This window comes from Malaclemys terrapin, chromosome 6, assembly GCF_027887155.1.
Source record: "Malaclemys terrapin pileata isolate rMalTer1 chromosome 6, rMalTer1.hap1, whole genome shotgun sequence".
Taxonomy (NCBI): domain Eukaryota; kingdom Metazoa; phylum Chordata; order Testudines; family Emydidae; genus Malaclemys; species Malaclemys terrapin.
Genome location: NC_071510.1, coordinates 63,856,097 through 63,875,289, shown reverse-complemented (window position 1 = coordinate 63,875,289; position 19,193 = coordinate 63,856,097). Strand labels below are relative to the sequence as shown.

The window sequence follows — 19,193 nt, the reverse complement described above, 5'->3', positions numbered from 1 at the left end:
CCATGGAACATAATAACTGCGCTGCTGCAAGACAATATGGAGTAACAGAAAAGATGGTTCGGGACTGGAAAGCAAATGAAAAAGCATTAAAGAGTATGCCAAGGGGTAAGTGTGCATTAAGAAGAGGCACTCCACATTGGCCAGAACTCGAAAAACATGTAGCAGACATGGTGAATGAGCATCGCCAAAACGGTTATGTAGTGACACGAAATAAAATACATTTGTTTGCACTTCAGTGGGCCAAATCTAACCCAGATCACAGCAACAGATTTAAGGCCACTGTATCCTGGTGTACTAGATTCATGGGAAGGCATAATATGGTACTGAGGCAAAAGATGAAAATTGCCCCAAAATTACCTGCAGATCTTGATAGCAAAATAAATAGTTTCCATCGATACGTAATACAACAGCGCACTAAACATGGCTATGCGTTAAGTAGTATTGGAAATATGGATGAAATTCCAATGAATTTTGATATAGTTGGAAATAAAACTGTCCATCAAAAAGGTGAAAAAACAATTTTAATTAAAACAACAGGACATGAGAAGTCCAGTTTTACAGTGGTACTAGGATGCACAGCTGATGGCGCCAAACTGAGACCAATGATTATTTTTAAAAGAAAAACAATGCCGAAATTCAAGTTCCCTGTTGGTTGTTTTGTACATGTGAATGAAAAAGGCTGGATGGATGAAGAAGGGGTAAAGCTATGGCTTGATAATGTATGGAGCAGGCGACCAGGTGGACTTATTCAAAAATGTAGTCTACTGGTGTGGGATATGTTCAGGGCTCATTTAACTCCCAGCACCAAGCAAATGCTTGCAAGACTAAACACAGATGCGGCAGTTATTCCTGCAGGATTGACATCGTTGGTACAGCCACTGGATGTGTGCCTAAACAAGCCATTTAAAGATCGCATTCAAGAACAGTGGAATGAATGGATGGTTAGCGGCGAAAAGTCATTCACAAAAGGAGGAAACATGCGTGCTCCACAGTTGGATGTTTTGTGCAAGTTTGTCATAAAAGCCTGGAATGATATTGATGCAGAAACAGTAATCAAGTCTTTCAAGAAGTGTGGCATATCAAATTCATTAGATGGTATGGAGGACGACTACTTGTGGCAAGATGAAGAGGAAGCCGAAGCTGAGACCACACCATCTGAGACGGAATTCGATCCATACGATGACTGCCTTACAAATGTATCACAAGATGTCATTGATGTACTTATGATATCAGATGACGAACAGGAGGATTTTGAAGGCTTTTAAAGGGAAACTGTCACGCCAGCAAAACCTGTAAAAATACTATAGCTTGCAGTTATGATGGGCGTTGCTAACTCGCCAGGGACTTGCCCGGCACTTGCTCTCTCTCTATTGTTTGTTATCTTCCTCCTATCATCATCAGTTCCAGTTTGGTTGACAGCTTAGAAAACAAACAGCATGGCAGCTCCCATGGGTTTATTGTCTTATCCTTCCTTTCAGCTTTAGAGTGAATTAGGAAAAGTTTAATCCACTTGCACTGTTTTATGTTTACATGTTTGATGACAAACAGCCTTATGTTTATAAGTGACAGTTTTCCTGCTAAGTACCTGCATGTCATAAGCATTTGAATTAAAATTACCATATTGAAATCAAATCTGATGTTTTTTTAATTTTTTTTTGGTGTGCGTTGGAAGAGGGGTAGTCTTATACGGCGAGTATATCCCAAACTCTATATTTTAACTGGAAAAGTTGGGGGTCGTCTTATATGCCCAGTCGTCTTATACGCCAGAAAATACGGTACTTGTGGCACCTTAGACACTAACAAATTTATTAGAGCATAAGCTTTCGTGGACTACATGCGCATCCGATGAAGTGGGTTGTAGTCCACGAAAGCTTATGCTCTAATAAATTTGTTAGTCTCTAAGGTGCCACAAGTACTCCTGTTCTTTTTGAGGATACAGACTAACACGGCTGCTACCCTGAAATAAATCAACATTGTGTCACTAACATAGTTACAATATGTGAAAGAAACAGTCTCATTTGACTAAAGAGGTGTTAAATTAAAGGAAACTGGGAATTTAGCATTGCAGTAAAATTTCATAATCTCACTTCCATTTTTTAAATGAAAAGATAGGTTCAAGTGCACCTCATTTTGTGCCAAAAGTAGAATTCCAGCATGTATTTATTCTTTGCATTGATGTGTCTCATTTACGTGCTGCTAAGACTTTAAGGAGTTCCTTTTTTTGTGAACTGTGTGTTGGGCAGAAAAAACACTTTCTGTATTAAATATTCATTATTTAAAAGTGCAAAAATTTATAACATTATTATCAATCACACAATTTGTGTATCAAAGAGGTAGCAAATATATATTGATTACATCAAACATTTCATTAAGTCTTTACAGAGTATGGTATTAGAAATTTTAAGTGCAATCTATACAGAATAATTTTTTTAAAAAAGGTGGGGTGGGAGACGTGGAAAAGCTTGAATCCTTCAATTTTCTTTCTAGTGTAGATAGAAATTGCTTCCATATCAACAGGACCATAGGCGCCAACTTTCCCTCTGCCCCATGGGTGCTCAACCACCACCTCGCCCTGCCCCAATTCCACCTCCTTCCCCCAAGTCCCCACCCCTACCCCGCCTCTTTACCGCCTCCTCCCTGGAGCATGCCGTGTCCCCACTCCTCCCACTTCCTCCCAGAAAGTCCTAAGTGCCGCCAAACAGCTGTTAGGCAGTGGGCAGGAAGCGCTGGAAGGGGGGGAGGAGCAGGCACGCAGTGAACTTGGGGCAGGAGGCGGTGTGGAGTGGGGGGGCAAGGGGAGCTTGGCTGCCAGTGGGGGCGGAGCACCCGCTAATTTTTCCCTGTGGATGCTCCAGCCCTACAGCACCCATGGAGTCGGCTCCTATGAGCAGGACTGAAAATATTAGTTTAGCAATATCTGAAGAAGAATCAATGTCTGAGCCTTCTTCAAGAGACGCAATGTCACCAGTAGGATTTTTGGACATCAAAACTATTTCTCTCCAATGTCTCAGTATTCAATACTTTAATTTTATGTGGTTGATTCTTTAAAATAAATAAATAAAATCACCTAGAGATGGGAGATTTTCCCAAAATGAATCCATAGTATGTCAGGGACATGGTTTCAGAGGAGTTCTGCAGAGAACCCTTACGACACTCATATGTCAGTGAATACATTATTATTTATTTTATGCAGTTATTGTAGACTATGCTGTCCACTAAGTAAACTGTGCTAATAGCAGGCCATGAGAGCTTACAGTCTAGAGCAGTGGTTCTCACCCTGCAGCCCAATCAGCACAGAGCTGTAGCCCATGTGACGTCCTCAGGGCCATACAGTTAGTATTGGATGCGGCCCACATAACACGTTGTGGGTCGCATATGTGGCCCACAATGGTAAATAGGTTGAGACCCAATAGTCTAGAGGCACTAGACAAGTGGTGGGCAACCTGCGGCCCATGGGCCGCACATGGCCCATCAGGGTACTCTTCTGGTGGTCGGTGAGACAGTTGTTTACATTGACAGTCTGCAGGCATGGCAGCCTGCAGTTCCCAGTGGCCACAGTTCGCCATTTCCAGCCAATGGGTGCTGTGGGAAGCGGCGCGGGTCGCGGGGACGTGCTGGCCGCTGCTTCCCGCAGCTCCCATTGGCCGGGAACAGTGAACCGTGGCCACTGGGAGTTGCAGGCGGCCCTGCCTGTGGATGGTCAGTGAAAACAAACTGTCTTGCGGCCCGCCAGAGGATTACCCTGATGGGCCATGTGCTGCACTAGGCTGTACAAATTTACATAATCCTTTTCTTCTAGACCACGGTCACTAGTGGACCTAGTCTCTGAGGTAGACCGTAAGGGCTTGTCTAAAAGGGAAGTTAGTGCACAGCAAGTTAGGGTGTGAATTTACAGCACATTAACTACTACACACTGATTCCCTGTGTGGACACTTACTGCACAGTAAAGTGACGAGTAAGTTAATGTAGACTAGCTAGTGTGCTGTAAATTCACACCCTAACTTGCTGTCTACTAACGTCTCTGAGTAGACAAGCTTTAAAGCTGCTGCCACAGGTGTCTGCCCAGAGGCATACATTAAGCAGAGTATGTTCTCTTTTGAGAGTACAAGTGTGCCAACTCCATAACATATTTGACTGTTCCCAGTCCAGAAAGTGAGGCTCTCTAAACCTCATTTCTCAGGCACCTGCCATTGTACTGTCACAAAGCTGGCTCACTGGCTCTGTCAGGTTTTGATTCTATCATTTTTACATTTAATATTAAATAGTTTGTGGATACATATGATCATATAACTTTACAATGTTTAATACGTCTACTTTTTCAGCCATTTCATTGATTATCATAGTGTTAGTAAAATACGTGATTTTCTGAATACTCAATCTAGTATAAATTACCAAGACGCACTCAAACTTTTACATCTTGTATAACACAGTGGTTTGATCTTATTGTCCGTCATGTTAGATTTTCTCATGTATGTCATAGGATATTTTGTTGAACTTGTGACCATTTGCAGCAATTTAGCTAGGATTAGAGAATCTGATCTATCTTAGTATTTGGCAAATCTGATTTCTTGTCTAGCTGGTACATATGGAATGTATCACTCTGCAGAGACTCATCAACTGCTTCTTCCCTGTCCCAACTGGGTAGCCCGCTTATGAGTAGCTTCTCAAACCATGGGTTTTTAATGTTTTTATGTGACTGCCTCAAGAATCCCTCCTAAATTAATACTTAGATGTGAAATCCACGAGGGTGCTCTGAATTTGGTATCCCAGTAATATGTATATTTGGTACTTTAATAAGGTCAGCTGAAAACAAAGCTGAAAACAATTATGAACCAGATCATCTGGGAGAAAGAATTTAATCAGAAAAATGTGAATGATAATTGGGACTCATTTAAGAACACTTTACTAGATGTCCCAAAAGCCACAATTGAAGAAGAAGGCTGTGCTGGTTTAAAAACCAAACTGCTTTAGAGGGGAAATGAAAGCAGCTGTAAAAAAAAAAAATTTTTTTTTTAATTATATAACAAATAGAAGAAAGGGGGAAGTTGACAGTAATGAATATAAATAAGAAGTTAGGACCTGTAGAAAATTAATAAGTGAAGCCAAGGGACACAAGGAGAAATCTACGGCCAGCAGAGTTAAGGACACTAAGAAGGAGTTTTTTTAAATGTATTTGGAATAAAAAGAATCTTGACAATGATATCAGTCATTACTAGATGGAAATGGTAGAATTATCAATAATAATGCAAAAAAAGCAGAAGTGTTCAATAAATATTTCTGTTCTATATTTGGGGAAGAAACAGTTGATCTAGTCTCTCCATATTATGATTATTACACTCTTTCCATTCCACTAGTATCTCTGGAGGAGGAGAACAGAAACTACTGAAGTTAGACATTTTTAAATCAGCAGGTTCAGATAACTTGCATCCAAGAGTTTTTAAAGAGTTGTCTGAGGAGCTCATTGGACAATTAATGTTGATTTTTCAATAAGTCTTGACACATTGGGGAAGTTCCAGAAAACTGGAAAAAAGCTAACGTTTGTGTTAATTTTTAAAAAGGGTAAATGGGACAACCTCAGTAATTATAGACCTGTCAGCCTGAGATTGATCCAGTTTAAGTTAATGGAGCAGCGGCTGGTGTGGCTGTCCCAGGGTCACCTGAGCAGCTGGCCCCAGAGCCAGCAGCTTGGACGATCCTGGAGTCAGCCACATTGGCCCCTGCAGAAGTCACGAAGGTCGCAGAAAATCACAGAATCTGTGACAGACACAGAGCCCTATCCATCGCTGACCATTTTAAAATCAAGATTAGATATTTTTCTAAAAGATCTGTCCTAGGAGTTATTTTGAGGAAGTTCTATGGCCTGTGCTGTACAAGAGGTCAGACTAGATGATCACAATGGGTCTTCTGGCCTTGGAGACTATGGCTCTATAAACATACTTAACTTGCACTCTAGCAAATTATTTGTCATCGGAGAGCACCCTTTAAATGAAAGTATTATTCATGTAGATAAATATCTGTTTGAGAGAAAAAGAATTCATAGTAGACATATCCTGGCTTGCTCAGGCTAAAACATTATTGGGTAGCACATTTTCATTAATATGCTATTGTTTTAATCCTTTAGTACAATGAAAATCCAGAACTGTTCAGTAGATGTCTAGATGAACAAAAGTATATATCAGATATCACTGTTGTTTCATTCACATTACTACCAAGTGGATTCATTATAATTAATGTTTTAAACAGCCAATTATAATGGTTTAAAGAACCAATAATAATTATGCAATTATTTTTTTTAAATTATACAGATTCTTGCACAATTGGGGGATGGGAGGGATTTTTTTCTTGCTTTATATATCATCCATCACTTCATTTCAATTTGATGTATCTTTTTTTTAGAAAATGTAACTGTGTTTTTAAAATCATTTGGCCTACAGGTGGAAATGGTGTATTCTTTGTTGTCAATGCTTGGTACTCATGATAAGGATGACATGTCACGAACTTTGCTAGCTATGTCTAGCTCCCAAGACAGCTGCATAGCCATGCGTCAGTCTGGATGTCTTCCTCTCCTCATCCAGCTTTTACATGGCAACGATAAAGACTCTGTGTTATTAGGAAACTCTCGGGGCAGTAAGGAGGCCCGTGCCAGAGCCAGTGCAGCACTGCATAACATCATTCACTCACAGCCTGATGATAAGCGAGGCAGACGGGAAATCCGTGTACTCCATCTTTTGGAACAGATCCGAGCTTACTGTGAAACATGTTGGGAATGGCAGGAGGCACATGAACAAGGCATGGACCAAGACAAAAATCCAAGTATGTCTGTCATAATGCTTTAAAAATGGCTAACAATATATTATACAAAAATTTTAAAACAGTGAGTTCCATTTTAAGCTGAATTTTTGGGTTTGGTAGAAATATACCTGAATTAAGGATCTTTTATCATATGAAATGTTTTTAAACAAAAATCGAAGTAATATCTGAAAACAGAATGTCTCATCTGTAATACGTGCTGTCTGTAAATTCTCTGTGGAAGATTGCTCTTTAAGTCATTGACTGTCTATCTCATAAAAGGTATAATCCCAGTGATTTTTTTTGTATACTCTATACAAATTTGTATTCATGCTCACTGCTGTTTTGTCTTGTTTTAATGTATGTTCTAAACACTGAATGCACAAAAATTTGTTGTTTTTTTTAAACCTACCTTTTTCTCATCCCGTTTTGGTTTGGTTAGTTGTTGGGGAGGATAAGGTAGGCACAAAAAGAGCAATCTTGTTCCAGTCAATTCAGTATAATGCAAACAACTATTAAAAACACAGTTTGATATTTGTTTGATGTTTCTGACATACAATCACAGCCTTGTCAATGTAAAATGAAATTTTTTCAAATAGGTTTGAAAATTTATGTAACCCTTTAACTTCCCTAACTGCATTTCTGATTTAAGGGAAAATTACAAAAACAGGCCCTGATCCTCCAATATGTTCTATGTTGGTGGTTCTTCATGCCCACAGGAAGTACCATTGAAATCAGTGGGATTGGCATTGGTGCAAGATGTAATCTGATCTCACTACAAGGATCAGACTGCAGAATCAGAGCTCATGATGACATCCTAACACAATCTATGGCCTAGACAAAATCTGGTACAAAAATGTTTAGAACTACAAATGCTTCCTAGTGTGAGATAATGCTAATTATCCTTCAGAAGGAAGGAACAAGACAATTTTATTTTTGATACTGCATTATTAAACACAACCAGAAAACTTAACCTATCCCACTCTCTACACTCCAAAGCCATTGTCAAGATAATTAGTAAATTAAATTCAGTAGCATTAAAATTTGTGTCTTGTAAGTCTGTGAGTATGGAAATTGTTTTTGTTAGAATGATCAGTGACTTTTGTCTTCTCTTGCAATTTCTCAGTGATCCAAATCCTGAAAAAGTGATCTAGATATTTACCTTAACCTTTGAATCTCTTGGTAAGGCTTATCTTTTTGATAATGCCCTTCTAATATACCAAGTCAATATTAATTGTTCCCTTTTTTCGGGGACAGGGCCAGCTCCAGTTGAACATCAGATCTGTCCTGCAGTGTGTGTTCTGATGAAACTTTCATTTGATGAAGAACACAGGCATGCGATGAATGAGCTTGGTAAGATGAAATATTTTTCTCTATACAGCTGTTGAGAAGTTTGATAGACGTTTTAACTTCCCTTTCTTGTACACTTAATAGAAATCCAGTAGGTTTCTCTGTCACCAGTTCAGATCGATCAAAGTCATTGCTCAATACTTCAGCAAATCTGGCCCCTGATGTCTTAATTTAGGCACCCAGAAAATGAGGAGTACAGTTAGTGCTTACCTTTACAAATTTGGTTTCAAAGACTTACCCAGCATAACATAGTGACTCTGTGACTGAGGCAGGGATAGAATTCAGTTTTCCAGGGTGGCATTCAACAGCTTTAACGATGAGACCATCTTTTCTCTTCCTGCAGTCTTCTGCCTCATTCACTATTCACTTTCCAGCTTCTGCAACACATGCGGCAAGGCCCTGCAGGTAATAGCCTCCTTCACTACACAACCCTGATTCATTCTAGAGCATGGTTCATCTTGTGCACAGAATGAGGCAGGATCCTCTGGGAATATGGGATGTAAAGATGGTATGATAATACACATGCACAAGGGGCTGAATTAGGGTTGCAGAAGTTAGGAATTCTGGCATTTCCGAACTTCTGAATGCTTGACTTTGCAAGCTTAACATTCTCTTAATATAGTTTTATGTGAAATTTCCTACATTTAAAAAAAAAACTTATTGAAACAAGAAGACCCATCTATTGCACATATTGACCCCCCCACATAGGTCACCAGCAGGACTGGAACCTCTAGATCCACAGCACAGACCTCTGTCACTTGAACTGAAGGAGTAACTGATAACAGTAGTACACTATTATCCTCTCTGTGAACCAGCCACTCGAGGGGATTAGGTGCACACTTCCAATGAGTTTTGCAGCTGTTTGCTGACAGCAGAGGAATGGTAAATCCTGGGTTTAATTCTGGGTTTTGGAGGAGAGTGTTCTCAAATGGTAATAGACCTTTTTGCACCATCACTACCCCTTTCTCCTTTCCACCTCACTGGCTCCTGTCTCTGTCCCACTCTGCTCCTCTTCCTTAGGGTTACCATTCGTCCGGATTCCCCCGGACATGTCCAGCTTTTTGAGCTGAAAATAGCATCCGGGGGGAATTTGTAAATGCCCGAACTCCCCTCCCCCCCGCCCCCCCCCCCCCCCGATGCAGAGCGCGTGCGGCTAACAGGGCAGCCGGCCGGATGGTGCCACTTACATGGGGCTCCGACAGCCAGAGAGAGCCCCTCCTCCTCCCTGCAGCAGAGCTCACTCCCTCCCTCCCTGCATTCGCAAATCGTCTCCGGCAGTCTGGAGCTCCTCCCTGGCTCCTCCTGCCCAGCTTGCCGGGACGAGAGGCTCAGGCCGTTCCTGAGCAAGCTCACAGAGACATTAGGCAAAGGCCAACAACAAGGGGGCCTGGGGGTCGGAGAAGGGGCAGGGAGGTTCTGGAGGGGGCAGTCAAGAGACGGGGGGGGCTTTTTGGGGTTGGGGGTGTGGATAAGGTTTTGGGCAGTCAGGGTACAAGTAGGGGGTAGGGTCCTAGGGGGCATTTTGGGGGGGGGGTCTTAGGAGGGGGCAGTTAGGGGACAAGGAACTGGGAGGCTTAGGTAGGGGTGGGGTTCTGGGGGGCAGTTAGGAGCAGGGGTCCCAGGAGGAGGCAGTCAGAGGACAAGGAGCGGGGGGGGGTTGGGAGTTCTGGGGGGCTGTCAGGGGGTGGAGAGTGGTTGGGTGGGGCATGGGAGTCCCGGGGGTCTGTCTGGGGGTTGGGGCAGTCAGAGTACAGGTAGGGGGTATGGTCCTGGGGGGCATTTGGAGGGGGTCTGAGGAGGGGGCAGTCAGGGGACAAGAGGCAGAGAGGCTTAGGTAGGGGGTGGAATCCTGGGGGGCAGTTAAGGGCAGGGGTCCTAGGAGGGGGCAGTCAGGGGACAAGGAGTGGGGGGAGGGTTGGGGATTCTGAGGGGGGAAGTGGGAGGGACAGGGGCGGGGCTAGGACAGGATGGGGCGGGGCAGGACAGGGGCGGGGCTCCTCCCATCCTCTTTTTTGCTTGCTGAAATATGGTAACCCTACTCTTCCTCCTGTCTTCATCTGTTCTTACCCTTGCCCCCTGACCTCCCTCCAGCTCCTTACTCCTCTGGATTTGAGTCTGGGTGCATCCCCTTTTTCCTTCTTACTGTCTGGGCACCAGAGGCAGCCCCTGGCAACTGGGAGGAGCAACTGACTCACAAGTCCTGCTCAGTCCTTGCATCCCTGGGGTGGAGCTTGCTCAGTCATGCTGTAAGGATGGCACTTGCTCAGTCTAGTTGGCACATAGGCGCTTTGTGGGGATAAAGCGTGCTCAGAAGGATTCTTCAGAGAATTTAGCTGCCTGGCCCTAGTAAGCCTCAACTGAGTATGTGCAAACAGCAGTTTTTGAGGAACTTACATGTTGGCCAAATTTGTGTTGATTTTCATGAGGATAGCAAAAAGCATGCGACAGGCCACCCAGACCAATTTGAAATCTCTGCTCCAGAGCATGCAGGTATGAGTGCTGCTTAATGAAATGGTTGTAAGTAGGGCTGTTTGTCGATTAATCGCAGTTAACTCACGTGATTTAACTCAAAAAAATTCATCGTGATTAAAAAAATTAATCGCACTTAATCGCAGTTTTAATCACACTGTTAAACAATAGAATGCCAATTGCAATGTATTAAATATTTGGATGTTTTTCTACATTTTCATATATAATGTAATTGAAATCAGTGTATATTTTTTTATTACAAATATTTGCACTGTAAAAATGATAAAAGAAATAGTATTTTTCAGTTCATCTCATACAAGTACTGTAGTGCAATCTCTTTGTCGTGAAAGTGCAACTAACAAATGTAGATTTTTTTTGTTACATAACTACACTCAAAAACGAAACAATATAAAACTTTGCCTACAAGTCCACTCAGTCCTACTTCTTGTTCAACCAATCGCTAAGACCGACAAGTTTGTTTACATTTACAGGAAATAATGTTGCCCACTTCTTATTTACAATATCACCAGAAGGTGAGAACGGGCATTTGCATGGCACTTTTGTAGCCGGCATTGCAAGGTACAGTAACTCCTCACTTAGAGTCATCTAGTAAACGTTGTTTAGTTATGTTGCTGATCAGTTAGGGAACATGCTCGTTCAAAGTTGTGCAGTGCTCCCATATAACTTCGTTTGGCAGCCGCCTGCTTTGTCATAACTGCTCCCATATAACTTCGCCTGCTTGCAGAAAGAGCAGCCCGTTGGAGCTAGCTGGTGGGGGCTTGGAACCAGGGTGGACCGGGTGCCCCCCTATCAGCTCCCCGCTCCCCTAAGTTCCCTGTGCTGCAGCCGCCCAGCAGGCTATCAATTGCCAGCAGTTCAGCTGTCCCTCCCCCCACTGCCATGTGCTGCTCCTGCCCTCTGCCTTGGAGCTGCTCCCGGGAGCCTCCTGCTTCCTGTACGGAGGTGGGGGGGGACGAGGGGGTGCTAATGTCAGGGTGTCCCCCTGCTCCTGCCCCCCTCTTACCCCATCTCCATACAGCCGGGGGAAGGGGGGAGAAACGACAGGGCTCAGGACAGAGGGAGCTTGCTGTCAGCCGCTGCTGTCTCAACTTTTGCTGATCTACTTAAAAAGGTAATGTACTTAGAGTGGGGTCAGCATACTTAAAGGGGCAATGCGCATCACACACACACACATGGTGTGTGTCTCTGTCTACCATGCTGTCTCCCTTCCCTCCATTTGTGCTGCCTTGTAGAGTGTGAGACTACATTAACGAGTTAACCCTTGAGGGCTCAGCCAATTGCTAGTTCATCATTTAGCAGTAAGGCATTCCCTGGGAAATATCCCACCCTCTGACTTCACCACCTCAACCAAACTTCACAATCATCATTGCTGTGTACAGTATTAAATTGCTTGCTTAAAACTTAGAGTGTGTGTGTGTGTGTGTGCGTGTGTAGTCTTTTGTCTGATGAAAAAAATTTCCCTGGAACCTACCCCCCCGCCCCATTTACATTAATTCTTATGGGGAAATTGGATTCGCTTAACATTGTTTCGCTTAAAGTCACATTTTTCAGGAACATAACTACAACATTAAGTGAGGAGCTACTGTATTTACTTGCCAGATATACTAAACATTCGTATGTCTCTTCATGCTTTGGCCACCATTCCAGAGGACATGTTTCCATACTGATGACGCTAGTTAAAACATAATGCGCTAATTAAATTTGTGACTGAACTCTTTGGGGGAGAATTGTATGTCCCCTGCTATGTTTTAACCGCATTCTGCCATATATTTCATGTTATAGTAGTCTCAGGTGATGACTCAGCACATGTTGTTCATTTTAAGAACACTTTCACTGCAGATTTGACAAAACGCAAAGAAGGTACCAATGTGAGATTTCTAAAGATAGCTACGGCACTCGACCCAAGGGTTAAGAATCTGAAGTGCCTTCCAAAATCTGAGAGGGACGAGGTGTGGAGAAGTCTTAAAAGAGCAACACTCCGATGTTTTGAGAAGTCTTAAAAGAGCAACGCTCCGATGTGGAAAGTACAGAACCTGAACCACCAAAAAAGAAAAACAACTGTTTTTCTGTTGGTGGCATCTGACTCAGATAGTGAAAATGAACATGCGTCGGTCCACACTGCTTTAGACTGTTATTGAGCAGAATCCGTCATCAGCATGGATGCATGTCCCCTGGAATGGTGGTTGAAGCATCAAGGGACATATGAACTTTAGTGCATCTGGCACGTAAATATCTTGTGACGCCAGCTACAACAGTGCCATGAGAATGCCTGTTCTCACTTTCAGCTGACATTGTAAACAAGAAGCAGGTAACATGGTCTTCTGCAAATGTCAACAAACTTGTTTGTCTGAGTGATTGGCTGAACAAGAAGTAGTACCAAGTGGACTTGCAGGCTTTACATTGTTTTATTTTTGAATGCAGGTTTTCTTGTACATAATTCTACATTTGTAAGTGCAACTTTCATGAAAAGGAGATTGCACTACAGTATTTGTATTAGGTGAATTGAAAAATACTATTTCTCTTGGTTTTTTACAGTGCAAATACTTGTAATCAAAGATAAATATAAAGTGAGCACTGTACACTTTGTATTCTGTGTTGTAATTGAAATCAATGTATTTGAAAATGTAGAAAACATCCAAAAATATTTAAATAAATGGTATTCTATTACACTGCTCTACAGCCAAAATGCTTCTGAAATAAATGTAGTCACACTTTACTAATTCTGGGTCACTGAGAACAAAAAAGATGCTTAAAATTGTTGATTGGCTCTAGTTTTCAAAATATGCTATTGGGTCAGTATATACAACCCTTGACTTGGGAATGGCGGAGGATAAGTGAGTTATAAAGGGAAGGGATCTCAATTTAAACCAGAAATGATTCAAATACATCTTTGACTGGATCTATGAATAAATCTATGACTGGGTTTGGACTGTACTTGCTTTTTAGGCAAAACAATGAATGATGCAATCTGAAGCTGGTATTGTGTCATACATGATCTGAATTGCATCATGTTATTCCTAGAAGTCATGGATGATGCAATCATAACGAAGCTTAAATCACTCTGATGAACAAATTGACCTATATCAGCTCTAGAAATCATACAGTGTCGTGCTCTCTTATTTGTCAGTGTTTGATTTTGCAAAGGGACACATTTCTGTTTAGCCAAAGTGAGCAGAGATGCCTCGTACTTGTGAACAGTGCAGATAACTTCTGCTATGTTTGTGGTGAAGTGACTTTTGCATCACAAAAGCGCAGTATAACCACTATGGTTAAGAAAGCCTATCACCTTTATTTTGGCTGCAAAATTGGAGATCAGGACAAGAGGTGGGCCCCACACATATGCTGCAACACTTGTGCAACAAATCTTCGCCAGCGCTTGAACAGGAAAAGGAAATCTATGCCTTTTGCAGTGCCAGTGATTTGGAGAGAGCCAACAGATCATACCAGCAATTGTTACTTCTGCATGGTGCCTCCAGTTGGGAAAGGTGTGTCAAAGAAGAAAAAGTGGACTGTGCATTATCCAAACATTCCATCAGGTATATGCCCAGTACTCCACAGAGAAGGACTGCCAGTTCCTGATGCACCAGAATCATTCTCACTTGAGTCAGACGAGGAAGAGGATGAAACTTCTGGTCCTGAACCATCAATGTCACAGGACCCACATTTTCTCCCATCCTCCTCCTCTGAACCACACCTCATAACACACTGAATGACATTGTCAGGGATTTGGAACTACCCAAGAGTAAGGCAGAGCTGTTGGGCTCCAGACTACAGCAGTGGAATCTCCTGGCAGGTGATGTTAGGGTTTCCATGTTCCATGACCGTCAAAAGGATCTTGTCCCATTCTTCTTCATGGAAGGTGACCTTGTAGCCTGCAACAACATCCATGGTGTGATGGCAGCCCTCAACATCGTTAACGATCCAGATGAGTGGAGACTATTCATTGATTCATCGAAGACTAGTCTTAAAGCTGTTTTACTGCATAATGGCAATGTTTTACCATCAATTCCAGTTGGTCATGCAGTCCATATGAAGGAAACCTATGACAACATGAAACAACTTTTGAGGTGCATAAACTATGACCAACATCAGTGGCAGCTTTGTGGCGATGTGAAGGTTGTTGCTCTCTTGCTTGGTCTGCAGACTGGATACTCGAAGTACTGCTGTTTTCTCTGCGAATGGGATAGTCGTGCAAGAGATTCCCACTACATCAAGAAAGATTGGCCACTCCGACAGTCATTGGAGCCTGGGAGGAAAAGTGTTCAGCATCCACCACTTGTTGAATCAAGGAAGGTTTTGTTACCACCCTTACACATCAAGCTGAGTCTGATGAAAAACTTTGTCAAATAGTTTGTCAGACTTTGTCAAGGCCATTGACAAAACACAAGCAGCTTTCAAGTACCTCCGTGGAAAATTTCCAAGGTTAAGTGAAGCTAAGATAAAGGAAGGTGTCTTTGTTGGTCCTCAGATTCGTTAACTTCTTCGAGATGATGCATTTGACCATGCACTGCGTGGCAAGGAAAAGACGGCATGGAAAGCCTTCCAGTTAGTGGCAATACATTTTCTCAGAAACAACAAGGCAGACAACTACAGGTTGTTGGTGGAAAACCTCCTCAAGGCATACAAAAGCCTTGGTTGCAACATGTCACTAAAGATACATTTTTTGCACTCTCATCTAGATTTTTTTCCACCGAACTGCAGAGCAGTGAGCGACGAGCACAGCGAGCGATTTCACCAGGACATTGCAACAATGGAGAAACGCTATCAGGGCAAATGGAGCCCATCAATGCTTGCAGACTATTGCTGGACAGTGACAAGAGATGCTCCATTTAATGAATACAAGAGACAAGCCAAGAAGCGCCGAGTAGACACTGAATAGGACTAAACTATGTACAGAATAGTTTTTTGCCTTTTGTTTCATAATAAATTTTATTTATATAACCCTTTTGCTGATTTTTAAAGTGTTACATAAACAGGACAGGTGAAATATTATCATGTAAAGCAACCATAAACACATGAAAAGACCTACCCTGTTTCCCCGAAAATAAGACATCCTCCGAAAATAAGGCCTACTTACAGTTTTGCCTCTCGTTGTAATATAAGGCATCCCCCCGATAATAAGACCTCCCCGATAATAAGGCATCCACCGATAATAAGGCATTTTTCATTTCTGAAAAATAAGACATCCCCTGAAAATAAGACCTAGCGCATCTTTGGGAGCAAAAATTAATATAAGACACTGTCTTATTTTCGGGGAAACAGGGTAGGTTTACAATTTATGATTAAAACTCTATCTACACAATATACATAGACATAAAATGTAAAAATTTAAATATCTTAGAAACAGTAGCCAATCAGTTGTTTTAATTGTCATATTTGAATTCAGCACATCAAAATACATAATAAATAGCACATTTTATTTCTGAAGCAGACCACTTCTCAAAAATTGTAGACCAGTGTTATTAACAGTGTGATTGATCGCTATTAATTTTTTTAATAGCTTGACAGCTCTAATTGTAAGAATTTTTTTAAATGGGCAAAATGGTGTATTTTTCCCTATCCTCATTCTCAGTAATGGCTGAACCATTTTATATGAAACTTTCCAAAAAAAATTCAATCTGAGGCTGACACATGGTATGGTAAATTTCAGCCTGAATGGTAAACATTTAGTAAAGTTATGATAAACTAAAAACAGTGCCTTGTAATGGAAAGTGTTTCGCAACCTCAGCAGTAGGTGATACCTCCAGCGCTGCCTAAAATACGTTCTTAATTGAGACTGTCTCTCAGAAATTGACATTAGTGTTCATGTGGTATTAATGTTTTTTAATTAACCTGCTACTACGATTGTGTCTCCATTTTGGAGAAGGAAGATTAAAATACTGTAGTCCTAACATTGACTTCAATTATATTCTTTATGTAGGGGGTTTGCAGGCTATTGCAGAACTGTTGCAAGTGGATTGTGAAATGTATGGGCTTACAAATGACCACTACAGTGTTACATTAAGGCGGTATGCTGGAATGGCGCTAACAAATTTGACATTTGGAGATGTGGCAAATAAGGTAGGTTTTTAAATTAGATTTGCATCTAGTTTTAATTTTATAATAATTTTATTAGAGAGTTGAGTTTAACTTTTAGTTCTTAGAGTGAGAGGGAGAATCTCTAGGGGTAGCATACTGAAACTGGGCAGAGAGCAGAATTTTCCAAACTCTGCCATTGTACTTTACTCCTAACATGCAGCAAGGACTGTAAATTACATTATAAGCATAATAGCTCCTCTCTTATTAAATGAGGTTGAATTCAGTTTGTCACTTAAGCAGAGATTAATCCTCTTTGTTTTATTTTTGTATGAAGAATACAATTTATCTTCCCCAAGTTTACAACACATAATGTATTGAGAAAGATTGAATTTTCTGTGGATTTTTTTATTAAAGCTGTAACTGTTTTGAATTAAAATTAAGAAATGGTAACTTTAGAAAATTTTCAGTCTGATCACTTTTTGCAACCCTTTTGCTAACAAATGGCTGATTTCTTATCCTTCACACTTTTCATATAGTAAAAATTCATTGTTACTATCTTTTTGTGTACATTTAAGGAAATTAGTCTGTAATTAAGCAAAATTATTAGCAAGTATTTTCTCTCTTCCATTATATTAATAATTTCCCCTTACTCAAAATGTCCACCATTTTGTCTAATTTGCAATGGGATTGAGGCAACTGATTGAAGCTACACAGCTGTGACACTTCTCAGAGTGCCCAGGACTGTGAGTTGCCTTACTAGCTCTGTCTCCAGTGAGAGAGACTTGCTTGTGCTTAATTGGGAATCAGTTCCTGACACCTCCAGTCTGTTAGCCACCCAAACAATCTCTGGGCAATGCTAGCCCTTACTTTGCTGTGTAGGTTAACAATAGGTGCACCCCCAGTCCCTTTTGAAGTGTTCCCCTGTGACATCCAGCCCTTGTAACTGGCTACTCACAGAAATACTAGGTTTTCTGTCCCCCAGGGGACAGTGTACATACCAGCCTGTATCATTCAAGTGAGGATCAGCACCTATATAACATCACAGCATTGAGATATATTTATAGTGAAACAATCACAAATTTGTTATCAAGGGTTAAGACTTAAGGGATAGTGAGTAAGGATCATGGAAACAGAAAGGTTACATATAAAAACAAAATCAGTACATGCTATCTAGAGACTTAACTTTAACAGACTAACCCTCTAAAACCAGTTTATTCTCCCCTAAATGTCCTTCACGGTGCTCCTAACTGGGGCAGTTTGGGATCCCATTTTCATGAATGTAATAACCCTGCCCTATTACTTTATCAGATACAGAAAAAAGAGATGTCCTTTTGCCTTCTCCTTATTTGTATCCCCCAAAATCCATTTTTGGTGCCCAGAGACAGGATGACCCCTCAGGGTTTATTCCCTGGTGTGCTGACTTCATGTTGACTTCACATCCTCATGTTGACTTCCTGTGTGAACAGGGCTTCCCTTGCATTGGCTTACAATGCTTAATTTATATGTGAACCGAGGCAGACAAGTGAATATACATCCTTTGTCTGGAAGAAATCTGTTTGTCAATCCTGCCTTGATTTAAACTTTAGGAACATATTTTCATTATGCATATATAACTTTTTACATAGTATCTGTACATTCATTTCATGGTGATATTAATGATCAGCATGATCCTGGCTTTCATTTAATTTGTACATTACATCATTTATGGGTAAATACCATGAAAGCAATGTGCTGAGTTTGTCAGGCCTGATAGGAGTTACTGTTACAGAACAGTGAACCCTTCGCCAATTGGCCTTGAGGTGTTCTTAGGGTTACAACATGCCCTCAGTAAAGAGGGCAACTACTTCACTAGTGGGCATGTGGATTTGCCTCTGATAAAGCCTCAGGACAAATGGGTCCCTTTTTATTAAAGGCTTTACTATCCTACCTGTCAAATTTAAAATCTGTCTGTCTATCTGACTGAAATGTGTCAAACAAACAAACAAAACTAAACAGTGGAAATGTGCCTTGCTGTGTTAAGCCAGATTGTGTTTTAATTATAACAGCTTTTATATTACCTATACTGTTTTTAAGAATATTTTTCATTATGTGAATTAAATAAACCATTTTTAAAAAAGAAAAATAATTGGAAAATCTCCTTAAATTGTGAGCGTCTTGAAGGATGGACCATCATTCTTAAGTGTTTGAAAAGTGTGTAGGACGTAGCGAGTGCTAATTCAAATAAATAATGAAAAGGGGAAAATGGAAATCTATCATGTGACTCACTTTCAAGTGATACAAACCCTTATTAATTTCTAGCCTCAGAATTTTGCAAGATATTATATTGAACTTTAAAATAACTTCGTTTTGATAACCATCTTGCTGTTTTCCTCTTGCTTCAAATTAGACACATTGTTAGTGGAAGCTATTTCAAGAAGAGAGAGAACTATAAACAAATGTTTTATATAATCTGAAAGCTTTCAATCCCCTCTTTCAAATAGAATAAAGCATTAATCCCTAACACAAGTGAAATGGTTTATGAAATGTTGGCTATTAAAATCATTTGA

General features: G+C 41.0%; 1 protein-coding gene across 7 annotated transcripts in view; it reads left to right on the top strand.

The window, feature by feature from the left end:
- Positions 1-19,193, top strand: part of APC (APC regulator of WNT signaling pathway) — a 188,100-nt gene that overhangs the window by 151,014 nt on the left and 17,893 nt on the right. For all 7 annotated transcript variants that reach the window (XM_054031530.1, XM_054031529.1, XM_054031524.1 and 4 more), the window contains 3 exons: positions 6,435-6,813; positions 8,047-8,142; positions 16,550-16,689. In XM_054031530.1, the coding sequence (XP_053887505.1) occupies positions 6,435-6,813; positions 8,047-8,142; positions 16,550-16,689 (615 nt within the window). The remainder of the gene's footprint in view (positions 1-6,434; positions 6,814-8,046; positions 8,143-16,549; positions 16,690-19,193) is intronic.